This window comes from Notolepis coatsorum, assembly GCF_963971535.1.
Source record: "Notolepis coatsorum genome assembly, chromosome: 12".
Taxonomy (NCBI): Eukaryota; Metazoa; Chordata; class Actinopteri; order Aulopiformes; family Paralepididae; genus Notolepis; species Notolepis coatsorum.
The window spans coordinates 17228842-17252479 of NC_140176.1; the positions used below are offsets into that span (position 1 = coordinate 17228842).

Below are 23638 nucleotides of genomic sequence, written 5' to 3' on the forward strand. Positions count from 1 at the left end.
GTACTGCATGAACAGAGCTGGGGAGGTTACTTTCCCATGAATGTAATCTAGGATGGATATTTATTGCCTGCTCAAAATTGTAATCGGTGATATAATCCATTGGATTACACAGATTCAGTAATATAATCTGATTACTTTTGGATTACTGTTACCTCCATTATCCATGGAATAATATGGATAATAATCCAAAGCAAAACAATTCATACTCTTTTTTTAATCCAAGGCTCGCAATTCCATCAATTACAACCGTAACTAACCATTATTTCAAATGACGTAAAATCATATATCCATAATCGTATTGTAATCCAATATGTAATTACCAGTTTTTTTCTTCTGAAAACATCCATCTGTAATCTGTATTTATATAATGACAGTTAGCAATGTTTTATAATCAGATTACCATAATCCCTTTACGTGAAATCCATTCCATTCCTTACTCTTAATTCTAACTATTTCAAAGTGCTTCCAACATCAACGTCAAAGCCCCCGACTGGACAAAGTGCCGATCGGCGGGTCACCGGGGGTTGCCGTGGTTACCATTTGGCAGGAATGTTTTCTTCCTGTCGGGCGAAGGAGCCGAAGCGGTGGTCGACACGGAAGGCAGAGCCGTGTTTCTCGACGAAGTCCATAATGGACTGACCCCACCAGCGCGCCTGTCTGAAGCTGCTACACTTCAGCACCAGAGACCTGGAGACAGAGAGAGAGAGAGAGAGAGAGAGAGAGAGAGAGAGAGAGAGACAGAGAGAGAGAGAGAGAGAGAGAGAGAGACAGAGACATACAGACAGATACAGAGAGAGAGAGACAGACAGACAGACAGACAGACAGGGAGAGACAGAGAGAGAGAGAGAGAGAGAGACAGAGACATACAGACAGGGAGATACAGAGACAGAGAGAGAGACAGACGCAGAGAGAGAGAGACACATTATTATTTATTATTCAGAATTCTTAAAAAAATATTTTTGGGCTTTCTGTATTTTTCACCCATCCCAATTTATAGTCATTATGCCAATTCCCTTCCTGGTCGTTGCCAGCCTCCTATTCTTCAGAATTCTGATCACGGTATATACATTTCCTGTTTGAGTCCAGTAGTAGTTGTTGTTTTAATTGTCTGTATGACATGTAAATGTTATGAGTGTATAAGGGTTTTTATTGTTGTTTTAATTGTCTGTATGACATGTAAATGTTGTGAGTGTATAAGTCTGTAACTGTATTTTATGTGTTATGGACCCCAGGAAGAATAGCCCCAGCACTGCTGTGGCTAATGGGGATCCAAATAAACTTAAACTTAAACTTAGTAAAAGTAGAATGTAGAAGAAGTACTTGGAGAAGTAAACAACTAATGAACGACCTTCATCTTCTTCACGTGGTCCAAATAGACTTGTGGTCCGACCAGAAGCCACACTGACCTGCTGAGGCTGTCGATGCGCACCCCGTGTGTGGTCTCTGTCTTTTTGGAGTCCATCTCGACGTTGAACGCTTTGTCCACCAACATCACGAAGGAGATGGCCCCAGAGTCTGTCTTCATATACAACAGGAACGAGTCCTTCATCACCAGCCAGCTGCACGCACACACACGCACACACACACACACACACACACACGCACACACGCACACACACACACACACGCACACAATGAAACCTGTCTCTTGTGAAACAGAGGCGATGAGTGCATTATTATCTCCTCTTGTGGTCCGTCTGTGAACTGACCGTTTGGACCAGCGGTAGCACATCTTGCTGTGACCGCAGCAGTTCAGTCCTGGAATCCTGTGACCACCTGACCGTTTCAATACCATCCCCTCCCTGAGAGAGAGAGACACAGAGCAAGATAGAGAGATAGAAATAGAGACATAGAGAGATAGAGGTATAGAAATAGAGATAAAGAGAGAAAAAGATAGAGAGAGAGAGAAGAGGAACGGAGAGAGATAAGAGAGAAAGACACAGAGATGCAGAGAAGAGAGAAACATGGAGAGAGACAGAGAAGAGGAACAGAGGAGAGACAGAGGAGAGACAGAGGAGAGAAGGGAACGGAGGAGAGAGAGAGACACACAGACAGAAGAAGAAGGGAGGAGAGACACACACAGAGAGAAGAGGAAAGGAGGAGAGAGAGAGAGAGAGAGAGAGAGAGAGAGAGAGAGGAAAACAGGCAGAATGAGTAAACACTAAACAGCTATGAGGGTTTGCAGGTGCTACTTTATGACCATGATGACTTCTTAAGAGTGTGACATTCTTACAAGCCTTTAGGTCCCAAGTCGTGGATGAAGGACAGCTGACTGACATCAATGAACTCCATCTGAGGGACACGGAACAGAGAGACAGAGTCATTATGTCCCTGCTAGGAGAAAGAAGAAATACCACGATAACCACAAGGAATTTATTCAGTGTGGATGTACAGCATAATTGAAAAATATCGATGTTGGATCATCCATTTCATGTGTTCATTTCACGCAGAATAATGGGAACTGATATATAGTATCGACATTCATTTTGACATTCTCAAATAGAGATGTAAGAAATGTAACCTATACTGTAAGTTGCTTTTTCATTAGGCTATTTCATTTTAAACCGTGTAGCACAATTCAGGATATCAAAAAGATAAAACTGATAAGACGATAAAACAATAATACTGAATAATATTATATATATCATCATTCCAGGTAACATTTAGAATCGATTTCAAGGTCCTCCTCCTTATATACAAAGCACTAAAAGGAACAGGACGGAGTTACATTGACAATTCTTGTGTGTCAACTATGTGCCGCCTAGAACATTATGATGGAAATCATCTACTACTGGTTTATTGATGGTTCCCAACCATAGCCAAAAGAAAAACGCAGCCTTTGTGAATTATGCACCAAAACTATGAAACACCTTACCTATGGACATTAGGGAGGCTATATATCTCAAAATATTTTCAAAAGTAAGCTAAAAACCTACCTCTTCATCGTAGCCTTTTAATACACTCTACTGCTTGGACTCGTTGCATCCAGACTGCGATTGTTGTACTGTAGATGAGGACTATTTTATTGCACTGCACTATTGAACTATTTTACTCTTTTCTATACAAATTTATGTCCGTTTTATTGCACTGCTCTTATTCCGTCTATTTTTATACTCATTCTACTGTATGTCTGCACTTTATGCATTGCTTTTATTTTGCACGATTCCCAACACAAGTGGGGCTTCAGACCCTGGGTGTGGGCGGGGCCTCATACCCTGGAGGTGGGCGGGGCCTCAGACCCTGGAGGTGGGCGGGACCTGTGCAGGAACCTGTCTTGGGGTTGGACATTTTAACACAGAAATCTATCAAAATCTTTCTTATAGATTGTATTGACAGAAATCTATTACAATTTTAGATTTTAATAACATCTCCGCTCATTTCATGCCCATCTATAATTATGCCAATATTATGCAAATGTTATGCCTATGTCTATATCTACTGCTGTGAAGCACTTTGGGCTACAAGGTGCTGCTACACAAATAACATGTATTATTAATATTATTATCATCATCACCACAACTATTTCTACTGTCAGCATTATAATTGCCATCATGCTCCTCACCACCAGATCTTACCGTAGCGTGGTAGTTTCTGTATAGCGATATCTTCAGCAGCTTGTTTAAGTAATCCTCCAGTTGTTTCTGCAATGCACATTCACATCAGAAACGCATTAACTACGGTACCAGGAACAACAACTGACTCATGTATGGTCTTAAAAAGGGGGATGCCTATTTTAAGACTTCACATAATGTTCTTCCTGTGCCCCAGGACAGTTCAATCAGTGTTTGTGAACACGCACCACTCTCTCCTAATACTAGACGTCAGAGAGAGTTACATCACCAATCGGAGGGTTCTCTAGGAAATCTCAAGGATTTCTAGCTTTAAGAGAGAGTGGCACGTGTTACAGAATACGGACTCAATTGCAGTGGGGCAGGAAGAACGTAATTATGTGCATGTTTAATATGGCTGGAATTCCCCTTTAAAAAGGAAGGCAACCCCAAGAAACAACATGTATATAATTTAGTATAGCCTTGTGGGGAAATGTGTAAGTGTCAGTATTACAGATTGGAAACAGCAACACTGAGCAGGTATTTCTGGTTTCTTCAATCCTATGGTGACATTTAAGAAATAGTATGCGTGGGTGGGTGCCAACAGAAAGCCATCAACTCGATAGTATGCAGTGCATCGTTTTGAGGTAATGAATCCTGTGATCCAGACTTTTGGAAACTGGAATTATCTATCCGCCAGCATTGCTATTTCTAGTCTGTAGTACTGACACGAAAAATGTTCTACAGCTAAATTTCATGTATGTTGTCTGGTGGTAATGGCCTGCCTTTATTGGCCATATTCTAGGTGGGTAAATGACAGGTGGGTTGGGTGAACAGCGTATGTACCTTCCTGCTGGAGACCTGCTCCCCTCGGACCAGATCGTCTCCTCCACTTCGGGGCAGGCTGGGCATGGCGCTCGCCTCATTCCTCCTCATGCTCTGTCTTCTAATTGTGTGACTGGAGAGGACAGAAGTGTGTTGTAGGCCACCACTTTAGAATGACAGAAGTTAGCTAGCATCTCAAATCTAACTTTTTTCATGAAAGAATATTGAATGCAGTCAGACAAGGGCTTTTATTGAAGTTTAGAATAGCTGGCATGTGTGAGCTTTGTTTGTACAGTATGTGTCGTATTTTTCTTGTACTTTAATGTAATCACAGCTCCAGGAATTCATCGTGAGACAAGACACCACCACGGCTAATAAAAAAAATATTATTTATTCTATTTCTTTTTGGGTTTTCTGTATTTTTCACCCATCCCAATTTAGTCGTTATGCCAATTCCCTTCCTGGTCGTTGCGCTCATTGCCCCACTGTCGGCCTGGGGAGGGTGTATAACTACCACATGCCTCCTCCGATACATGTGGAGTCGCCAGCCGCTTCTTTTCACCCGACAGCGAGGAGTTTCACTGGGGGAACGTAACGCGTGCAGAGGTTCACGCTATTTCCCCCAGATCCCCTCCCTGGTGAACAGGCGCCCCGACCGACCAGTAGGAGTCAGATTCAGATTCAGACAACTTTTTTGATCCCGCATGGGGCAATTCATATTTGTAGCTTCACGAGTAACAAAAACAACAAACAACAAAACAAAACATCTCAACGACAGCACGGCAACAACAACATTCCATGCAATACACAATCCAGTAAAAGTAAAAGTAAAAAACAGACAACTAAGTGTAGAAGGCTACATAAAATTACTACCGTCTGTGTTTAAAAGTCTGATAGCCGAGGGTACAAAGGATTTGGCGTAACGGTTGGTCCTACTTGGTGGAACGTCATAACGGCGGCCAGAAGGCAACAGTGAAAACCGCTGAGACAGAGCATGGAGAGGTTGATTTGTGATGCTCGTCCCCTTCTTGACCACCTCAGTTTACAACGACCAGGACACACATACCCCACGGCTTCCCACCCGCTAACACTGCAAATTGTGTTAGTAGGGACGATTGACCAAGCCGGAGGTACCGCTGATTAGATCCCAGAGTCTCTGCGGTGGTAGGCGACTGCTTAGTCCACTGCGCTACCCAGCCGACCCTCAAATTTACTTTATTGACGAACATTTCCACCCGTAAGCCATTTGTTTATTCCTCAATATGCCGCTTTCAAACCTGATGGATTGCTAGCTTGCATACGTTCCATGGGTCTGGTAAGTCGGGCCACGTGTGCCGCCTGCAGGCCTCGAATCCATCCTGCCAGAGCCTTCCACCCTGTGTCTTTGTGTGTGTGTGTTATGTACCTGCGTGAGGGCAGCGGTATTCTCATGAAGGTCTTGTACGTCCTGAGCTCTCTGTGGAGTTCCATGAAGTGCTTCTCTTTCCTCTTCACCGTCCAGGTATACTCCCCGTGTTTCAGCTGTATCTTAAACACCGCTGGCTGTGACTGAAGGTACGAACGTTGCGCAGAGAGAGAGAGAGAGAGAGAGAGAGAGAGAGAGAGAGAGAGAGAGTTATTAAGTTGGCCTCTTTTACTTATTACTAAACAGTTTATGGTTACTATTTATAAGAATTATTTCCAGCTAAGTTTACAGCTGAAATACTTTGTCAAACTGTAAAATATACTGTATCCAGTACATAGGTTTGATAGCCAATTTTGAGGGATCCTTTCTAAAAATGTGCGTGAATATTGGCAGATATATTGTTTTTTTATTATCAAATATTTTAGATTTTTCCATTTTAAACATAAAACAAGGCAACACAATACAGTAATAATAATAATTACAAGACCACACAGTACCACAACAATAATAATAGCAACAATAAAGACATTAGCAATAATACAAATAATAAATACAGAACATAAAAACCAACTTGTACTATTACAGACACCACAAAAGACACCACAAAAGACATTTCCTCCCCCACTCTTCCCCCCCCCCCCACTCTTCCCCCCCCTCCCAGGACCCCCGGACCCCCCAGGACCAACACCTCAACCCCGCTCCGCTTCTAGATAGTGGCCTTTACTTTATCGGCCGCTGCGACCCACAGCTCAATGCTGGCCTGTCAAACCCTGCCCCTTTTCTTGATCCTCCAATCACAGCTGTCGCTTACCTCGGACTTCCTCGTACAAACTTTGTTTGTACGAGGAAGTCAGAGGTAAGCGACAGCTGTGATTGGAGGATCAAGAAAAGAGGGCAGGGTTTTGAGACAGGTCCATTACACGTGCAGTAGAGATTTCCATACAAATGACATCCAGTAGTGTCAGAGACCAATTAATCAGTGTGAGTTTCTCAGGTTGCTTCCACCTCATAGCTAGGCAGATATATTGTTATTTAAATTTTGTGCCGCCAAATATCCGTATCGCCCCCAAAACTCCAGTATCAGTGGGACTCTGTGCACCTTGTTGACGCTCCTCTGGGCGGTGGTGTTGAAGCGGTCCTGCACGGTGAAGCGCTCCACCTCCAGGATATTAACGGTGATGGGAGAGTTGAGGAAGACTTTGCCCAACGCCTCCTTAAAGCCCACGGTGTTGTAGACCGTCGTAAAGGACAAATGCCCCTCTGGAAGACACACACACACACACACACACACACACACACACACACACACACCCATAGATTAGATAGCGCACATGAGCAGATAATATTTATAGATAAACACCATGGCAAAGCAGATAAAAACACACACACACACACACACACACACCAACCCATATCTCAACATAAAGCAATACCACTCCATCAAATCAACTGCGACACCCAGAACCACCCGCTCTACGTGGTCTCACGCTTCCCAGGAGGTGTACATAACTCTTACATCTTACAGAACAGATCTATGGGTGTGCACCTTGAGCAAGGAGATGCTGGGGATGCATGGCTAATGGCTATGTACTGTATATGTGCGTAATGAATGGTTCCAGCAACAGTAGGCTTTCATTATTCGAATGACTTGTTTTATTAGGAGATTGCAGATATGCGCTGCCCCCCTGGTTCATGACCACACTCACCAACCCCCAGACGGAGCAGGAGGTGGCCTACATTGAGAACATTTACAAGCGCACACTTGTTCCAAAGTCGAGCGTAGAAGATCTTTTTTTGGACTCTGATTTCACATTTCACATTTCAGCTGCTGTGCGCTCCTCTCCTGACACCTCACCTGTTAACTCGTCCCATGCCACTTTTTCTGGGTGGCCTTGTACCCGTATTGACACTACTAAATAAGATGTCACACTAAGATGTCATGTTTCAACAGTATGACTTACTACTATAGGGTCTTTATACCTGTATCACTGTACATATTAATACTACAACTCTGTAAATGCATGATGCATCTGATGAGTAGAATAGAATATAATATAAATACTTTTATTATCCCGAGGGAAATTTGACACTGCAAATCGCTCAACATTAAACATTTAGACAGAACAAGTCACAAATAAGAATAACACAACAAATCAAATTGCCTAAGATAAGAATAGAATAAAATAGAATAAAAATGGAATAAAATATACAGTAAATAAATACAGTAAAAATATACTGAGGTCTACAGTAGGTTAATATTGCACAGTGCTGTTTCAAAAGTAAGAGTAAGATGGTAACTGTCACTCTGTGCTCAGTGATGCAGTGAGGCACAGTGATGCATTGTATAGTCTGATGGCTGTAGGAATGAAGGACTTCCTGTGCCGTTCAGTGCTGCATTTAGGTAGTGTGAGCCTAGCACTGAACATGCTCCTCCTGTCAGCCAAGTCTGTGCACTATTACTCAGTAGTATTTAGATATTTTATGCCCAGTGTAATCACCTGTGCATTACACATTACTGTTACATTTGGACTCTGGTTAGATGCCAAACTTATTTTCATTGTATTGTACTTGTGCTGTATAATGACAATACATTTGAATCTAATCTAATCTCATTTTGATCAGTCGCAAATTGCTTTTGTGTTGCCTGTGGACTCGATCCTGTGCACACGGTCCTCACAGGGGTCAACACAAGCGAAGTGCAATGCTTAGCCCCTCCCTTATATCCGTATAAGGAGCTGGCGGGGAGTTTAAAGAAAAGAAATTAAAAAAATATTTTTTTGCATTTATTGCTTTTCATGGTCAGACATGACCGACAGAGGAGGAGAGGATGAACGGGAGAAGAGGCGGGGAAGACATGCGACAAATGTCACCGGGAGCGGGAGGCGAACCCGGGGCGGCCGTGTGGGTGTGCGAGGCACTATGCGGTGCGCCAAGAGGGCGCCCATCTGGTGGGGAGTTTCTGTATGCAAATTCAGGTATACTAGAACGCATTTTCAGTTTAAGAATGAGTGACGTTCTTCATTCAGCCGAGAAGATTTTGGCCATTTTACGAACACCGTTTCACGCGTTCAGGCATCCAGAGGAGGACTTTCGAAAATGTGTTCTTCGTATGAACTACTTACGAAGATAGTTACTTACACTTTCGATCATGAGGTCCGATGAGTAGAGTGCTTGGTGCTCTGACCTTAACCACGACCCCACAAATCTAAATGTTTGTCCCCTCTTGGAAAAGCTGTCCCCAATCAAACGGTGCGAATGATGCCTCACCTGATGTGTTGGTGTCGGTGGTGTCATAGTCTCCATCCTCCAGGTCCAGCTCGCGGGTGTCGAGCTTCTCCATGATCTCGCTCATGTCCGTGGCGACCAGCTGCAGGGTGCTGGTGGTGGGTTCGGAGCGCAGCATGGCTAGCACTCAGCATGGAGCCCAGGGCTCACCTGGAGGTAAAGGTAAGAAAGAAGGAAGGTCAGACTTTGTAGAAATTGGGTTTTTGAAAGCCTTCGAGACGATGAGTGACTGTTCCATGTGCCAAAAAGAACACAAAGGTTGCACTGGGGTAGGTAAAGTACAGTGCAGTGCAGAGTCAACGTGTACCCGTCAGCTTGTCAGTGTATGGATTAGGGAAGTGAGGATTTTTATTAGTTTTTTTAACCCAACAGAATGTTTCGAGAAGAAGGCTTGTGATTGGACGTACTCAAGTGGACCTCTGGACCTTGAAACACTCAAGTTGACCTCTGAAACTTGAAACACTCAAGTTGACCTCTGAAACTTGAAACACTCAAGTTGACCTCTGAAACTTGAAACACTCAAGTTGACCTCTGAAACTTGAAACACTCAAGTTGACCTCTGAAACTTGAAACACTCAAGTTGACCTCTGAAACTTGAAACACTCAAGTTGACCTCTGGACCTTGAAACACTCAAGTTGACCTCTGAAACTTGAAACACTCAAGTTGACCTCTGGACCTTGAAACACTCAAGTTGACCTCTGGACCTTGAAACACTCAAGTTGACCTCTGAAACTTGAAACACTCAAGTAGACCTTGGGACATTGAAACACTCAAGTGGACCTTGGGACATTGAAACACTCAAGTGGACCTCTGACACAGTTTGTCCAAGAGAAGCAACAGTTGTGATTGGAGGATCAAGAAAGGGGGGGGGGGCACACACACCTCCATCTCCCCCTTCAGTCATAAGCCCTGCTTCCCTTCTACACTCCATTACTCCTCGCAGCATCCAGCCCTGCTTCCCTTCTACACTCCATTACAAAATTACAAACATCTCAAAACAAACTGGTCAGACTACTGCGTGACCTTACTCCTAGAACCCACCTCACCCCTGCCCACTTTGACAACCTAGGATGGCTTAGAGTAGACGACAGAGTACAGAAACTTGCAATGGGCCTGGTCTACAAGATACACTACACGACCAAGGTACCCATGTACATGTCAAAATACTTCCCAAAGGTCAGTGAATACCACGATCACAACACCAGAGGGAGCTCCACAAATCATGTTAAACCCAGATTCGGCTCAAACAAGGGACTAAACATGTTTCGCAATTATGCCACATCAATGTGGAACGCCCTACCCAAAGCTGTAAAGGAATGTGAATCACTACCCACTTTCAAAAACACTCTCAAAGAACACCTACGGGAGACTGCTATTCGAAACTGACCCATGTAAATGTCCTAACCCAACCCCCTCCAATGTACAGTAAATGACCAAGTATGGTTGTCAATATTCCAATGTACAGTTTTGCTTGTACAGTTGTACAGTGTCCCCCCCCCCCCCCACCCCTCCTGCCCAACCCCCCCCACCCAACCACCTCCAATGTACAGCCCCCACCCACCCCACCTACCCCAATGTACAGTTTTTACGTCAAATGTATATACTCTTTTCTGGACTCTTTTTGTATCACAAACAGTACTGTATTTGCAAATCTGGTATGTCATAAATGTATAGATGTAGCAGTACTGTATATCTGTATGTCATGTATGTCATATATGTCCTGATGAATTGAAAATGGGGGACCCTGATGTAAACAAGACGAAAGTCTCTCTCTGGTCTGCATCCCCTTAACAATTGTGTGTATTGAGCTGTACTGTATTGTACCCATTCTGCAATCGGTTAATAAAGTTTTCAATCAATCAATCAATCAAACTCCTCGCAGCATCCAGCCCTGCTTCCCTTCTACACTCCATTACTCCTCACAGCATCCAGCATTTGGAAGCCCGACCCAACATCCCGAACCAAAAGATCAAATCTATATAGGTTTGAGTCTAACCAGTGGTTCTCAAACTGTGGGTCGCGACCCAAATTTGGGTCGCGGGTAGGTGACATGCGCATTGGCATGTAAAAATAAAATAATGTTCTTGCAAAATAATAATGTTCTGGCAACATATTCTGGCTAGATATGCCTCGTTTTATAAATGTGTATTGATAACATAGAGCACTAATACAATTTTCTAATAAATATGCATGATCAAGTTCAACAACGTGTGCGTTGATTTTGATATTCCTTAATTTCACGTTGAAATTACGCGATACATTAAGTGTGGGGTCCCCAAAATTTTTTTCCTAAATAAAATTGGTTCACGGTATGAAAAAGTTTGAGAACCACTGCGTTAGACACAGGTTACTTAGGATCCAGTTAGGCCAGGTGGCCTCGCCCCCAAATCCACTGACAACAATCCCAGATCATTCATTTCCTACCAAGCTGAAATACAGCCGATGTTCAAAATCCTCAAACCAGTCCTATAGATCAGACTCCTCTTGTTGTCATGAGCGACTGTCCTCACCACAGCTGTAACCCTCTAAAGGAACCAGACTGAATTAATTCAGAGAAGAACCACAGGATGCATGCATGGGGGGACGAGTCAATGTTGCCAAAACCTACCTTATCTGTGGGGGATGAAATCCTCCAAGCCCCTCTCCCTCTCTCTCATCTCTCCTCTCTTATGCTTTCTCTCCCACTGTCCATCTTTCCAACTACCTCTTCCTCTCGTCCTCTCATTCATCCAGCCATCAATCTCTCTCCCTCTCTCTCTCTCTCTCTCGCTCTCATTGCAGATCCAGATAGGATCAGACACCAATCCAAACAACAGGATTAGCAGCTGAGGGTGGTTGAAAGAGAACAGGAAATGGAGGTATTTTAGTCAGATTAGTCAATATGCGGAGTGTGTGAATGTGTGGGTTTAAAGACTCAGAAAGCAGGTCAACGACTGCATCAGTTCTATAGTGAGAGAACAAGAGAGAGAGAGGGGATTGGCATGTGCCCAAAACACCCAAAACTGACCCAAAACCATAGATATAACTGGGGCCCCTGTGGGTTTATAATGCAAGCGTGTGGTGTGGGTGTATATATGTGTATGAGTCCAAGTAAATACATCTGTGTTTGCATGCAGTGTGTCTACATGTTTGACAGCTTATGAAAGCGTAAAAGAAAAATCCCCATGGCTCCTGTTTTGAGAAAGGCTGGTCACCATGGCAACGGGTGTTGTGAAATCGCTGCATGATGTCACAAGCCGAAGCAGGTCCGGCTGCCCTTTCTGGAAAGTTGTCTTCTGAGCAAACAGCACAATGACTCCTCCCTCCTCCAGCGCCCCGCCAAGTCTAACCTTTTAGACGCCGTCTAACATGTCCTCAGTGTACACTCATTTTGACCCCATACTGTAAATCAAGATCGTCGCTGTCCATCACCTCTTTACTCAGGAGAACTCTGTATATGTATTATTTTGAAGGTGCAATAGATAACATGTAGAGTAATCATTAAAAAAAAATATAATAATAATACAACTACAGAGCTTTTAGAAAGGTGCAGAATAAAATTATTATCAAATCCGGCTGTCAGCGTTGCCTCCGGCTTGGTCGGCCGTCATACTGGCTCGATTTGCAGAGTCAGTGGGAGGGGAGCCGGTGGGTGGGTCCGGGTCATTGTAAAACAGAGACTCCTACAGTTCGGTCGGGGCGCCTGCACGGCGAGGGAAGGATCTGGAGGGAGGTAGTGTGACCTTCCACACGTTACACTCTCTCAGTGAGAGTCCGCGTTGCCAGGTGAAAAGAAGTGGTGGGCTGGGTACACAACTACACATGTGTCGAAGGAAGCATGCGATAGTCTCCGCCCTCCCAGACCAACGGTAGGGGGTAGAGTGCACAACGACCAGGAAGGGGATTGGGAATTGGCATAACGACTAACATTGGGAGGGGAGAAAAACGGAAAAAGAAAGGGGGAAAAGATCATTAAATATATATATATATATATATATATATATATATATATATATATATATATATATATATATATATATATATATATATATATATATATATATATATATATATATATATATATACACAAAAGGTTAACCCTTTCACTGCCAGTCTGCCACACTACCAAAGTCTGTAGTGTGGTAGTGAAAGGGTTAACCTTCTGTAGTTTGGTTGTGAAAGGGTTAAGAGTTGTTGCATTGTTGTAGCATATGGAACCCGATTGTGTTTAAAGTAGCATAATTAGCATGTGTGTGTAATGTATTCTTGACCATTAGAGGTCATTATATTGTTATGTAACTTTGAGTCCCATACTTGATTCTTACAACATTGCCTCATTGCGCTGTGTTGCAGAACCACACACCCACAGGCCATTGAAATACGTGTTAATAAGTGTTCTCCAGTTCCGTGTCCTGTATCCTGACCGTATCCTGGCCATAGCCATCCATCTGAGCCAGTGAGAGTTAATCTTTAAACAGTCCATTACAGTTTCCTTCAATAATACAATTCTGAAGAAAGAAAATCATTGGTGGATTTATTTTTACTCGTGTTAGTATTGGTGATTGTTGTCATTAATGTGATAAATGTTATTGTTTTTTTTTTAACCACTGGATCTAAAAACGGATCATATAATATATAATATCTCAACCATGAGGTCACTCCATTCACTGTCCCAGAACTCATTCATATCTGCTCGCTCAAGTTATTTAGTTTGTTTGTTTGGGTTCCAATCGGCAGGAAGTGAAGTCTTGATTTTTACCCTAACGTCTGCTCTCACTTCCTCCTCTTCCCAGCAACGATGACATTGTTACTCATTCCTCTGTTACTCCCAACTCAACCGCCAACCCACTGACACAGAGGTCATGTTCACACAGACACACACTAGCTTGTATCGCCAACCAATTCAAATAAAGGTCACTGTTTAGGAAACGTACTTCCTCCAGGTGAGCTCAGCCAACCAGGAACTCAGGAGTCTGAAAAAAATCAAATCACCTGATCTCTGTTCTCGCTCTCTCTCTGTATGGAAATCAAATGGCTCATACTGTACCTCAGTAAGCTGTACTGTATTACCACAAAAACCACACACACACACAACGCAGTTATAAGGGCTAACACGCAAACACATCGTCAATATTTTGCGAAAGAGAGCATGCTCTGCCTGTAGCAGCCTCTTTCACTTGAGGAATACTGTCAATTCTTTTTTTTTTTATCCACTTTTTCTCACATTTTCTATATTTTCTCCCATCCCAATTTCGTATGATCCAATTCAACCCTCCCCTGTCACGAACGCTGTTTCTTGCCTCCCACAAGCCGGCTGCAATGTGGACTAAGTCATACATAGCACAAGTCCCCTCCGGTACTTGAGGTAACAGCAGTTGCATCTTTTCACCTGCGCAGCTCGATCGCTCAGTGGCGAGGAGTAACGCGTGGGAGGCTCACGCTGCCCCCGACACTTCCTGATTCTACTGCGCAGGCGCACCAACCGACCTGTAGGAGTCGCTGTCCACAACGCCCGATCCCCACCCATCAGTTTCCCACCCCCTAATACGGCGAATGTGTATTAGTATGAACGACCAGCTAAACTGAAAGCAATGTGGAGCGCTGGGCTCGAACAGGCGAGCCCAGCGTCTCCGCATTCGTGGCGAGCACCTTGCCCACTACGCCACGTAGCCGCCCCAGGAATACTGTCAATTCTATTGTTCCATTGTGTTACAGAAGCTGTGTGTGTGTGTGTGTGTGTGTGTGTGTGTGTGTGTGTGTGTGTGTGTGTGTGTTAGGGCTGGACGATATAGTCTAAAATGTATATCACGGTATAAATTGGAGCATAGACGGTAACGGTATATATCACGGTATATTCATTTATCTTAAAATGTCTATATAAATGCTTCTATTACTGTACTCTTGTATTACTAGGACATATTTCACATAGTACAGAGGTATTTAAAGAACATTTATTGTTCTTTAAATTAGAGTTGTGCCCTTCCTGATGACTTGTCGTACAGAACTTGTAAGTCGCTTTGGATAAAAGAGTCAGCTAAATGACTAAATGTAAAAGTTAAAATGTATTGTGCAAAACTGCAATAGAAACCTTTTCTCAAGTTACTTCCATCTCTGAAAAACACTTTTTCATGAAATACAATAAAATCAAGCGGCACAAAGTGAAAATAAAAACTACTGCAGGACAGGAGGTTTATTTCCCTCAAACAACTCAAACACAATAAAACTCCAACATAACTTAACTTTAGTGTACATGTTTGACAACGTAGAGAGAGAGCGTGAGAGCGTGATGTAATAGGTTTGAGTTTGAGGTTTGCGTCCTTAGCGTCCTAAGTTGCCGTAGTTGATGATGTCACACCAGGATGTCATTGTCAACACACAGAGTTGGAAACGAGAGCAGCCCAATGGATAAAGCAATATAAAGAAACGAATAGCCAATAAATGTGAAGTTATCTTTGAACCTCTTGTCAAGCTTAGTCAATATAACCCCCCCCCCCCCCCTTTCCTCACTAATGAAACTGGTGCAGCGGAGTCACATTAGAATGAGTCACGGCTAACGTTAGCCCATTGCTGCGCTAAAGCAAGTCTCCTCTCAGCCTCCTTAGCCAAATTGAAATGACCAAACTATATGGCAAGGTCCGTGAGCAAGTGGAGAAAAACTCAGTACAATTAAACACTATTACAACGACCACTGCAAACGTTGAGTGAATCGTCAAGTAATGTTAACGTCATTGCTACTGCTGTGACTAGCTGCTCTAGTCTACCGGTCACAAGGTATGAAGGTATAGTCAAAATCCATACCGTAGCGCAAATTCATACCGTTTATACCGTATACCGTTTACCGTCCACCCCTAGTGTGTGTGTGTGTGTGTGTGTGTGTGTGTGTGTGAGAAAGCGTTCTAATATGGATGTGTGCTATTCACGCCTGCAGGTGACAGTGTGTGCGTCTGTCTCTGAACGACGGAGGTGTGTCCATGGGTGCTATTCACGCCTGCAGACATTGAACAATGACTCTGGTTGAACCGGTGGTGTTGGGAAACATACCCTGAGAGAGAGAGAGAGAGAGAGAGAGAGAGAGAGAGAGAGAGAGAGAGAGAGAGAGAGAGGAGAATAAGAAAGAGGGAAAGAAAAGAAGGGAATCGGCCAATAAAGAGAAAAGAGGCAGACTTTCAGCAGGGAGCCGAGATTAGACGGATCAAACCCACCGCTGGATGTGTGTGGGGGGGGGGGGGGCAAAGCATGCTGGGAAACCGCTCAAGTGCTCATATTTCTGGGTTCAGTAGGTTGTCTCTCTCTTTAATACCAGTCCAAACCAAACACCAAGGGCTTGGGTTACACTACCACTACAGTAGCTTCTGATACACTCTTGTGGAATACCTTTTGAAATAAATATGTCTCCTCTCTCCTGTCCGAGAGGGGAGAGAGAGTGCGCAGTGTCCCACCTGGCTCTGGTTAGCTCCTTCACTGCCTCGCTTCAGATTGAGTCAAGGTTGAGGCTCGTAGAGTACAATACCTGTCCTTTCTAACCCCCCCCCCCCCATAAAAGAATACCATAGCGTCATTATTCTAGGGCTGTCTTAAATACTTCGAAGCTTCGTTCGATGGCACAAGCTTCGAACATAAAAAAAAATCGAAGTAATTTTTTTTTTTTTTTAAGTTCGATTTTTTTTTTATGTTCGAAGCTTGTGCCTCCTTTTGCAATGAAACAAAAGTAAGCTGCGCCTTCCCGCCTCCATTCCAATTAAACGAAAGTAAGCGGCGCCTCGACTCCACCTCTCTACAACAAGCACGTGGAGATTATCGGTGTTGAAAACAACAAGGACATGTGCAGCAGACATGTCGACGAAGAAGTCATCAGACGTGTGGTTACACTTTAAAATATGCAAAGACAATGCCCAAAAAGCCGAGTGCCAGATATGCCAGAAGAAAATGGCATATCACAACTCTACAACAACTTTGTCAAATCACCTAAAAAACTTAAGTATCGTTGTACACAACGGCGACGCCACACAAAACATTAATAAGGCTATGCCTATGCTGCTATGACTAATGTGTTACCAAGTTGGTTAATTTAATTGTAATCATCTGCTTTTGTAGGTGCATTGTCTGATATAATTATAAATTATAAATTATTGCTTGATAGACGAAGGTTGCAACATAATTATGTAATGTCATGTCGTTGGCTGTGAGAGCAGCCCCACTGCACCCAGGCAGCGCAGCCGAGTGAAACCTTGTTGGCTGCGTCACAGTCACGAAAGGGGCTACTTAATTAATTAATCCAATCCACTTTATTTATAGAGCACATTTAAAAACAACAACGTTTACCAAAGTGCTGTACAAGTCCCACAACATAAGATAAAAAAAATATATAATAATAATATTATAATAATTTTTTTTAAGCTTCGAATTAAAATCGAAGCTCGGCCCCGAAGCTTCGATTGCCAAAAAAAGCTTCGAAGCTCAGCCCTGCTTTCTATTTTTTCTATTCTATCTCAGAGCCAGGGACGCGGGAACTACAGGTGCGGCGGGTGCGGCAGCACCCCCTGCTGGCGGGGAGTGTAACTGCAAGCAGCGTCAGAAGATTTACTAAAGATTAATACAAAACTTAAATTTTTTTAGTTAACACTTTGACTGCCGGAAAACGCTTAAAAGCGTCATTCCTAGGGCGGTTAGGTGGCCGAGCGGAGATTGCGTTCGTCACCAACCCCGGAGCTGTGAGCTGGATTCGCCTATTCGAATCCAGCTCACAGCTCCGGGGTTGTCACCAGCTTGGCTGGCCGTCTGCACTAATACAATTGGCTGTATTAGAGGGTGGGAGAAGCTGGCGGGGTGGGTCCGGGTCGTTGTAAACAGCGACTCCTACAGTTCGGTCGGGGCGCCTGCTAAGCGCGGATAGGACTTGAGGGGGATAGTGTGGTCCTCCCACACGCTACGCCCTCTCGATGAGAATCCGCGCTGCCAGGTGAAAAGAAGCGGTGATTGGCTGGACGTGTGTCGGAGGAAGCACGTGGTAGCCTCCACTCTCCCAGATGATCTGACTGTGGGGGGTAAGTGCGCAGCGACCAGGAAGGGACTGGGAATTGGCATACGACTAACATTGGGATGGGAGAAAAATCGGAGGAAAATGGAGGGGGAAAAAGACAAAAAAAAAAAAAAAAAAAAGCGTCATTCCCGGCCATGCTCAAGTTGCCGGAGGACGCTGTGAGCGTCCTTATATCAATATTTCAAAAATCTGCGATCGGATTCATATTTCCCCTCCGCTGGCCTGAGATCCACCAGGAGGACCCACTGAGCTCTCTGGCGGTTCAGGAGCGCCATCTGGTGGCCGATCGGCGCAATCGCCAAACAGGAAGTGCTATGGAGGTTGTGCTGGTCGGCCGTATTACTTCCGGGCACTCTGTTTGGCTACCGGGACTCGATCTCGACACAATACATAGCGATCGATTGCCAATAACTCGATAAACAACATGATTTGGACATAATTATATACTATTATACAAGCTGGAAATGGACCCGATATTTCTACATACCATAATAGGTAAATGACTGTTCCACGCTCATCGCCCAACGGCGCGAGGAGGATACGGTAAGATTCAGCGTTATTTTTGATCGTATTCCATATAAACTGTTATGATGAACATATCACCCACACTAGATGAATGATATAACGCTGCCCACAGAATTATAAACGATCCCCCGCCCATCCGGTCATCATCAGATCATACGTAGATCATTCTAGAAGTACGTCCAATTGAAATTTTTTATATCGCCCCGATTGCCATCAAACTGTATTTCATCATCAATATAATGCATTTGGGGCTATATATCACGTTCTGGAGAAAGCTGCAGAAAGAGATGAAAACATACTTATACATTAGACCATACTTTACTATGAATATGTGAATGAAAAAGTTTAACGTTGCTACACAATGAACAATACATATAGGACTTTGAATGGGCCCTAATAATGGCAATGTAGCAATAGAATTTAAAAAGTTATAGCCCTGCAAAGAAGGGGAATTTCTCCATAGACAAATAGCGCTGGCAATCCACAGTCATTTTCCGGATTTCTGGCCGGCACCCATAGTGTTAACATTTTAGTGTAAGCAGTCTAAAACATGTTTTTTTTTAAATGGTTAAAATCCACTATTTAATGATATTTTATGTGTATCTGATCTGAGTCTGACTGTGATGCACAATTGCAACGCGCGGCACAGACAGTCACACACATAGATATATATATGTTCTATATATATCTATGGTCACACACACATCGGCGACGCCTACTACGTGACGTGGTTTTCGGTGCGAAGCCGTAAAGGATGAGGACTTGAGTTGAGGTTGAATAAACAGTAGTGTGTTTACTTGTGTCTCAGAAAAGAAATGTCTCAAAAACGAATATCTGATTTCTTTAATAATAATGAGCCCGCCAAAGGCAAAAAAATAAATACACTCGACTCAGAGTCTGAGTCCCTGCCGATGGACACAGACGCAGGCAGCATATGCATCAGGATATTCTGGACTCACTGGACATTCATGTTGTCATGAAGGAGTTTATTTCCACCACTCCTGAACGCAAGACCACCTTCTGTGTTCTACAGTCTTCGGAATAGGTAATGTGTGTTTATTATCGCTCCTGCGGCCTGCGCAGTGCGCCGTGCTCACTTGGTTAATGTTTCAGCACCACGGACAGCGATTGTTGTTGTGACGCACACGCACACACACACACACACACACAAAGTTCAGTTACTCTTAGTTTGTATACTATTATTACATGTTCGAAATAAATATTTCAAATAAAGAAATTAATATTTTCTGATGGTTGCGTGTCTGTTTGTTCACTTCATTCTGTCACAAAAATGTGTAAATTGTCACTAGCGCTGACTGTTAGAAGCCTATATTCATTAATATATACATCATTAATCTGTTTAATCTATACTCTGCATTGGTTATACGATCCTGTGCGGTGTGCGAAACGAAAGTCCAAACGCTAGTTGTTGCCGCTTGAGTCTAAATCGACAATAAATCGTCTTCTGATTAGAGAAAAAACTGCTGCATTTCGTGTGTGAACTGTCCACATGTTGGTGTTCAAGTTTGTCTGTTGTATAAAATATTGATCTTTCAAATTAATGGAAAATCACGAATGATGCGCTTCGCGCATGCATTTAATATGACATTATTATTATTATTATTTATCTCCGACTCCGACCGCACCCCCAAGTCTGAATGACTTCCCGCGTGCCTGCTCAGAGCTGTAGTTTTTGCAGTTGTACACTCACCCCCACACACACACACATTCTTCCCAGATGTCGGGCTCCTCTTTCACTTTCATTTGTTTTGGGGACCATGTCTAAATATCATACTTGTGAATTAAACAAACTACTGCTGTGCAGATTTCAGATTTCTGAGTCAAATGTACGTGTTTGTTTTGGCATTTGAAGTATCTTCACAGATTTATTACCATTGAAAAATAAAACCAGATCCGGTCACTAGGTTTGAGTGTGCTGTGTATCTTTGCCTTGTGTGGAATGTGCCGGGAGTGGTTACCAAGGTTACGTGCAGCCTTGCTGGAAGAAACATTCTGTGAGAAGTTGACAGTTGGTCAAACTACAGTACACCTCAAGTGAGAAATTGTTCCTACAGTATACCAATTTGAAAACGGCAACATTAGCGCCAAAACAAGTACCGTTGGATATATTACACAGAATAATATTACTGAATTGTTTGTTTATAATTCAGAAGTATGATATTTAGACTTGGACCTCAAAATACCCATTTATTTACCAAATAAAATAAATAAATAAAAGTGAACGAGGAGATGCAACGGTTAGAATTTGATATTCCAACTTTAACACATTGGGTGCCAAACACGTGTTAATACGTTTTTGGATATCTTTTCCTTTTTTTCGATATTTGTATTCATTATCCATCCAGGGAGCCTGGTGTTACCATAGGGAATGAGTCTGAGGTTGCCAAAGTGCAATACCGGCCGCATCCAGCTAGGCGGCGGTATCGAGCACCCTTTGAAACCTTGTATCTTGGCCTGTGCGTCAATCTAATGTCTCCGGGTCGTTTTATTTTTTTCGTGCAAGGGGAGCGGTTAGAACAGTCGGATTGAGAATAATCAAATGCTCCCGATGCATGATGTGTGGTGGATTATGTTGGCGACACGATGGACATCAATACTTGGAATCGCAATCAGATAATTGGAATATTCTTTTTGGGGTACAAACTTCCTAGTCAAGGTAAGGGCTATATGATATGCAAGCCATTCTGAAGAAGGTGTGTTCACAACGAAATGTCATGATATGATTTCAGGCTGCCAATAAATTTGAAAAACCTGGAGTGCACGCCTGGACATTGTTTCCCTATTTTCTATATGATATCAATCTTGCGTTGATCCAAGCATGTCTTAACCTCGATCCGAACGTGTGTGTGTGTAACGTTAGTCAACAACGTATGCCGTTGGTGACTAACAAAGCATCAACCCCCCCCCCCCCCCCTTTCATGCATTCATGATGAAACATAATACCTATGATTTAGATTTGATTTGAAAATAATAGTGGGTCCAGGCAAGAAACGGCAACGGTTATAGTATAATACACGCATAAGGCTATTCCTCAGCATTTCGGGAATTACCCCAGACCGATCTAAAAACATATTTATATTCACCACGGTATAACGCGCAAATGTATGCATGGAAACATTTTCTCTTTTTTGCATCTTGACCGGAAGAAAGTCACTGTCAAATGACCATAGTATTGTATCCATAGCTATAATATAGAATATAGTTATAGCTCTACAAACAAGGTGATGGATCTTTTAAAGCGTGGCAGTGAATAGATGGGGCCCGAAAAAAGCCTGGCACCCAATGTGTTAATAGGTCTCATCAGCGCCATATTCTTATTGATCACAAACACTAGCCAATCAGAAGGCAGCAATTTGACACTAATGCCGAACAAGAAGACATTCTTGTTCCAACCAAACAAGAGCAGTCTGCCAAAGAGAACATTGGAGGCTGGTGGAACAAAGCAGAAGGATATACTGTATAGGCTATCCTAAAGGCTTATTCATCCCAATGTTGGAAGTAAATAAGCTAAATTGCTTTGAACATCAGTGTGAGCCCTGCGCTTGGTGGTTCTCTGCCAGTTTCTTCACTGCGGGTTGCAGAGAAGTTGGCTTCAGCCGTAGCCCATCTGACGCCATCAAATGGTAAATGGCTGCATTTTATTTGTATCCAAAGGGCAAATCAAAGTTCCACTTTTGAACAGGCTGCGATCATATATAAATTATCTAACAAGGAGCAAGGAGAGCCGACTGTACAGACCACTGTTCTATAGACAGGCGGCACAGTGGTGTAGTGGTTAACACTGTCGCTTCACCTCGATTCCCGCTTGGGGACCAGGTTGCCATGTTGCCAGTTACCCACACAGGCCTTTCTGTGTGGAGTTTGCATGTTCTCCCCCCGTGCTCGCAAGGGTTTCCCCTTCCGATAAGATAAACCCAATGGAAAAACATGCACAACAGATCGCCAACGCTGTCACGTCCCTGACGGAGACGGACAGGAGCACATGGATTGGTCCCCGGGCGTGGCGCACGCTGCAGCCCTTGTCTGCTCCCGGCTGCCCTTGGGGGGGGGGGGGGGGGGGGAAGGACGACTGGATGGGAAGTGCAGAGAACATTTCATCAGCGACTCAGTGCATGTGTGTGTGTGTTAAATCTGCATGACAAATAAAGACTTATAAAGACTTAAAAAAACAAGGTGGATGCTGCTGCAATCTCTCTCTCCGTCCAAGTCCCCCCCCCCCCCTCTCTCTCTCTCTCTCTCTCGCTATAAAGCACTCTTATCTCTCGGCCGAGTGAGTCCCCCCTCTCTCTGGCTATAAAGCACTGTTTTCCAATGTGCCACTGCGCAAAAGTAGGATAGCTTTCTACTTTGGTGCTCGTTAAAAGAACTGCGGCAGAGAAGTTAGTCGAGCCTGAAGCACTGGAGCCCTGTTCTGTCCCGTAGGAGACGATGGAAAGCTGCGCGCAAGCGATTCAAAAAAAAAAAAAAAATGCCTCTTCTTTAGCAAGGAAAGCCTCGTAAAGAAGAAAGCTTCAGATGATGCTGGTAAAAGCAAGTCTAATGAAAATGTGCATTTGAATGTCGGACAAAACTGGCATTTAAAAACAGATAACATACACCCTCCAAGAACACCTCAAGGCCCCCCTTTCAACCATTCCGCACCCCCCCCCCCCCCCCAATAGAGGTATGTTCTACTGAAGTGAAATATCCCTTTAACATGTCAACATGTACTTTATGTATGTATAATGCCCTCAATTGTGTATTGTGGAAATGATGAAGAGTTGCAACAGCCATTGAAGCGGTGTGTGTGTGTGTGACACAGACTTTGTATATAATGATGCTCATGAGTGAAATAAATCTCTTCTTCCAATTCTCGGTCTAGCACTGGGTAAACACGCCAGGATCACTGTACAATATACTCGGTCAACATTGAGCCAGGTAATCTAATCATGAGTTTGTATAGTGTACTCTGTGTCTGTTGTTCTGGCTATTTCCGTTTCGTAACAGTGTCCTCTCAGCCACGGTGCATT

The 23638-nt window shown here is 43.5% G+C and overlaps 1 protein-coding gene across 1 annotated transcript in view; it reads right to left on the bottom strand.

The window, feature by feature from the left end:
* Window positions 1-23638, bottom strand: part of pld1b (phospholipase D1b) — a 65899-nt gene that overhangs the window by 35539 nt on the left and 6722 nt on the right. The window contains exons 2-10 of the mRNA XM_084325757.1: window positions 9046-9213; window positions 6878-7038; window positions 5779-5921; window positions 4395-4506; window positions 3576-3641; window positions 2234-2292; window positions 1710-1802; window positions 1407-1559; window positions 538-687 (exon numbers count right to left, since the gene is read on the bottom strand). Of these exons, the coding sequence (XP_084181883.1) occupies window positions 538-687; window positions 1407-1559; window positions 1710-1802; window positions 2234-2292; window positions 3576-3641; window positions 4395-4506; window positions 5779-5921; window positions 6878-7038; window positions 9046-9181 (1073 nt within the window). The 5' untranslated portion in view covers window positions 9182-9213. The remainder of the gene's footprint in view (window positions 1-537; window positions 688-1406; window positions 1560-1709; window positions 1803-2233; window positions 2293-3575; window positions 3642-4394; window positions 4507-5778; window positions 5922-6877; window positions 7039-9045; window positions 9214-23638) is intronic.